The 4,649-nt window shown below is 29.5% G+C and overlaps 1 protein-coding gene across 4 annotated transcripts in view; it reads right to left on the bottom strand.

Annotated features, from left to right (window-relative positions):
- Positions 1 to 387: 387 nt before the first annotated feature.
- The window catches only part of LOC106463943 (E3 ubiquitin-protein ligase UBR2-like), a 67,379-nt gene continuing 63,117 nt past the window's right edge, over positions 388 to 4,649 (bottom strand). For all 4 annotated transcript variants that reach the window (XM_022391576.1, XM_022391577.1, XM_013924032.2 and 1 more), the window contains exon 11: positions 388 to 3,265. In XM_022391576.1, the coding sequence (XP_022247284.1) occupies positions 3,066 to 3,265 (200 nt within the window). In that variant the 3' untranslated portion in view covers positions 388 to 3,065. The remainder of the gene's footprint in view (positions 3,266 to 4,649) is intronic.

Raw genomic sequence — 4,649 nt, 5'->3', positions numbered from 1 at the left:
TTGCTTCCTAGATATTAAAATACTGCATACTAGATTTTGACCCATTAAGCCATTTCCATACTCTAAAAAGCCAAGGGTTATAATGTAACAGAAAAACTTTGTTTGTTTGCTTTATATCAAAGCCACATCGGGTTATCTGCTGTGTCCCCTGTGGGGAATTGAACCTCGTATCTTAGTGTTATGTCCATAAATTTACCGCTGTCCCACTTGAGGACAAAGTTTAAATGAATGGCATTTCACTTAGAAATATTTTAAAGTTTGACTGAAAACTTAACTGAAAACAATGTAATTAGAGGCTGTAAGACTAAATAAAGTATAAAAAATGTCACAGGTAAATTCAGATTGTCTTGGATCAGTTTGAAGTAACTCTTTGTTGAACAAGAGAATGAAAAACAATGCTGTAACATTTTAGTGGCAGCTTCATTTATTTTGTCCTGTTGTATAAATCAAGTATATAAAAAAACACTGAAATAGATTACAGAAGACAGAGCAATAATTTATTTCATTGTATCTGCTAAAATTCAAGTCAAATATGAGTAACATCTATCATTTGTCAGTATTAATTACAATAAAAATTGTACAAAAACTCTCAAATATGATTGGGAGAAGTGATTATGGGTATCATTATCTTTCTCATACAACTATTTTATGAAGAAAAAATAAAACTCTTAAAGTAAATCACAAATATTATGTTTGTACTTACTTTCTCATGCATTTCTCTGAACCAAAAGCAAGTTTCACATCTGTCAGATACCGTGGAAAATTACTAGCTTCACATTATGTTTGCTCAATCTGAAGCTTACTATAATTAGACCCTAAGCTGCTCAAAGAATATGATGTATAAAACACTTTATGGTGTTAAAATGACACAAATTTTCATTTTAGCACTAAGACATCTTTGTAAAGTAACTGTACTTTTGGATACTGATAAACAAATAAAAGAATTGTCTGACCAAAATTTTAAACAACCGTGATTCTCGATTAAAAATGAAGTTGAAAATAAGATTGAGATTCACAATTAATCAAAAATTAAAACATTATTATATTAAACAATAAAAACGACAATGTTACACTGCATTAAGTAAATCTGTTCCAGTTGACCTGCATTTTTCAAAAACCATAACTTGCAAGCAGCTTATGTTGTACAAAGTTTTTGTTTTATATAAATTTTAGCATTAAGTATCTTTTAATGCAAGTAAAACATTATAATATCCAAACATTCAAATATTTTCAAAAAAACAACAACAACTAGTTATACACTTAATTGAAAACAGTAATGTTTAGACTTGTTTACTTTCCTAGTATACTGAAGTTCCATTTAACGGACTGTCTGGGCACATTGTTTAAATAATTATATCTGTAAACAATTTTTAATCATTTCCTTTGTTTTATCCATCTTTTCAACACAAAACTGTGCCCATGAATAGTTTTGAAACAAAGCATATACTTTGCTACTTATATGTATTTGTACATTAGTATTGTCATTATTTTACATTTGTCAGCAGACTATCATATACATACAACTTTTCCTTACAACTGGTATACTTGTACCTTTAATGTGTCTATAGTTATAGTGTTTTACCTAAATACATTTTTCCGGATCTTAATCACAAACTTCCATAGATAAAGAACACAGAGACTGTACTGACTAAATATCTATACAACTTTATATACCTGAATTTAAAAAGCATATACTTTACTAAAACAGAAAAAACACTTTAGAACTATAAACACAGGACATTTAGAATCCGAATGTCATTAAAAAAAATAACAACACAAAAACAATGCAATTAAAGTATTTAACCAATTAATAATCATCTCAAAACTTACCACAATGTTAAATGTTAAAATAGTGAAGTTTGATCAGAACTTTTAGTAACTATGAAATTTAACATACTAAATTGTCTATTTTTATTATATTAATGCACAAAGCACCTCTCTATTCAGTTAGACACAACATATAAAATATTAATCACTGAAAGATAATATGACAGCCACAAAACATATCAAAATTCGTGTGCAATAGTACCAGTACAAAGCACTAACTCAAGTATTTAAGCCAGAGGAATAATGTAGGAAAAAACCATGAATCTATATAATCTTTTATACTGAATTTTACTTTGACATGAATGTGCATGTTCACTGTCATTTTCCCAAAACTAAAAAAATTGATACAAACTTCATCAGATTATATTGTTTATATAAACTATTCTGGGAAATACTGTCTAGAAAAACTAAGGTTCAAAAAATCAAAATTACCTACATATATAAATATATGATAAGTCTAAGGTGTCAACCCGTGTTGTGGTAATCTAAAGATAATTCTAGCATGTGCATCTCATGTCATAATTAAAACTTGAAAACAAAGTATAATGTTATAATGAGTACCATAAAGACAGAGGGGGTTTGACTAACTATTAAAAAGTATTATTATATTGCTGGATATCAAGCTCTTCTAGTTTGGGAAGAAAAGAAAATTGTACTTGGGAAATTTTCAAACTGGATGTAAGTGGTAATAAGCCAAATTATCAGTGACAAGTGTATTCCATGTAGAGGTGTTCATGCCAGTACAAAATCACATACCACAAACCTTCACATTACTGGAGTTGATTTTTTGTTTATAAAATCTAAACAAATAAGTGAAATAAATGATAAACATTAAGAAATTATTTTCAATGCTTAATTAAGATTAATAACGAACATGACTTTTTTGTTGTTGTAAGATTCACCACTGCACTTGTTCAAACATGTTTTTATGTTATACAAGAAGTTACTCTACAGGTTTCATAGTCTCATGTCTTTAATTGTGTGTAAACAACTGATGGCCTTACCCCTGCTTGTTGCTGATAAAAACATTTTATTTTATCACTGTTTAACTTTTTAAAACTAAGAGTTGTATGTACACTGCTGCATCACATTTTCCTTGATATCTTAGGTTACTAGAATCTCTCTCTAGACATCAAGTACAGCAGCCTTCTTATTGAGAGAGGTTTTGCAGAATTACCATCTCCTTTAAATGCATATATAAGAAGGAAGGCTATTGTGGTTTATACATTAATTGTTTATTACATAAGCAGCCAATTTGTGGTTGCAAGAAAAGGAAATTGTTCTAAAGTATGAGACACTTGTTCTGGTATTCCATGAGAAAGCCACAGGCGATGAAGTTCTCTGTATCTATCTTTACATAGATGGAGTGGGTTTCCACGCATTAGTCCTTGATCTGTTTCACCATACTCGTCTACATAAGGGGGAGCCATGTAGCAACCTAAAAACAGTGAAAAAAAAGTAACTCATATTCCTTTCAGAAACATTCTGCTCAAGAATGTGATGCATTATGCAGGGGTGAAGAAATGAAAATGGACGAAGCATAACAGATAACGTTAAGCACAATATAACAAGAAATCATTTAAAAAATGGTCCACAACATTTCTCGTAAGATATACGAATGATTTTACATTAAATGATTTAATTAAACATATTTTCTACCTTGTCAGCTAAACTATATAGGTTGAAACACTTATTTCATCTATTCTAATATGTACATGAAACATGTACACTTGCTGAACCCTCACAAGATTTATTGAACATGGATTTTACTAACAGAGTTATACAAAAATGGATTTGCATGTTTTTAAACTACAGTGATTGTCCTGTCCTTGAAATTTTTTGTATTGAATTAGCTACAATATTTTGTACTTTGTTAGCTAAGCTCTGTTAGTTAAAACACACTTGTTTGATCTATTCTAACATATACATGGCACTATTAAAATTTTTCTGCTTTTATGATAAGACTGACTGAACATGTAACTGAAGATTTTGTTACATAGTTACATAAAAAGGGGAGTATTTGGAATAATAGGTGGAGTTGAATTTCATAAAACAATCAGACAGAGACCTGTCAGTAAGACATAAGCAAAAGTCAGACCTTGAGATGCATGTAACAGTTAACTTTAGTTTACAGTTTCTCTTTAGTCTACTTTAAGACACATTTTGACACATAACCAGTCAGGGTAATGTCCATGTAAAACAGATGTCATACATTAAACATAACAAAGGTAAGTGACCACAGTTTATTATATTTGTAATTTTTATTAAACTTTTCCTAAGAGAGACATTTGGACTTATTAAATTAACAAGGCATGAACCACTTAAGAGTCCTAGTGAATCTAACACAAAAATGAATGGTGTACTTCCAAAAAATGTCATGAAACTGCACATAAATTTGTATCTGTCACAACTGACAAGTACTTACACAACTCATCATATCCATTCTTAGCTGTTCTTTATTATAAGGAATTTGGTTAAAGAGAGTCAAATTACAAAATGATGATAAAAGTAAGCAGAAACTGGCTAAACCACATTATAAAAGAATCTTAAACTATTAACTCCTGAAAACAACTTTAAAAATTTCAAGTTTGTTTTACTCCAATCCATGGATGTTAGCAGCATTAACTGACACCAATGTTATATAACTTAGAAACAATAATTTTTGACTAATACATATATATATTATCTAGGTACCAAACTTGCCATATTTTTATAAAAAAAAACATCAAAATGTCATGACCAAAAAAAAAAGCAAATACTGTGAAATGAAAAGTATATATACACCTGGAAAAAAGTTAAGCACCCCCAAATATTTTTCAGGA

This window comes from Limulus polyphemus, unplaced genomic scaffold, assembly GCF_000517525.1.
Source record: "Limulus polyphemus unplaced genomic scaffold, Limulus_polyphemus-2.1.2 Scaffold1524, whole genome shotgun sequence".
NCBI lineage: Eukaryota > Metazoa > Arthropoda > Merostomata > Xiphosura > Limulidae > Limulus > Limulus polyphemus.
The sequence above is the reverse complement of the archived record's forward strand: the minus strand, read 5'-3'. Positions and strand labels throughout refer to the sequence as shown.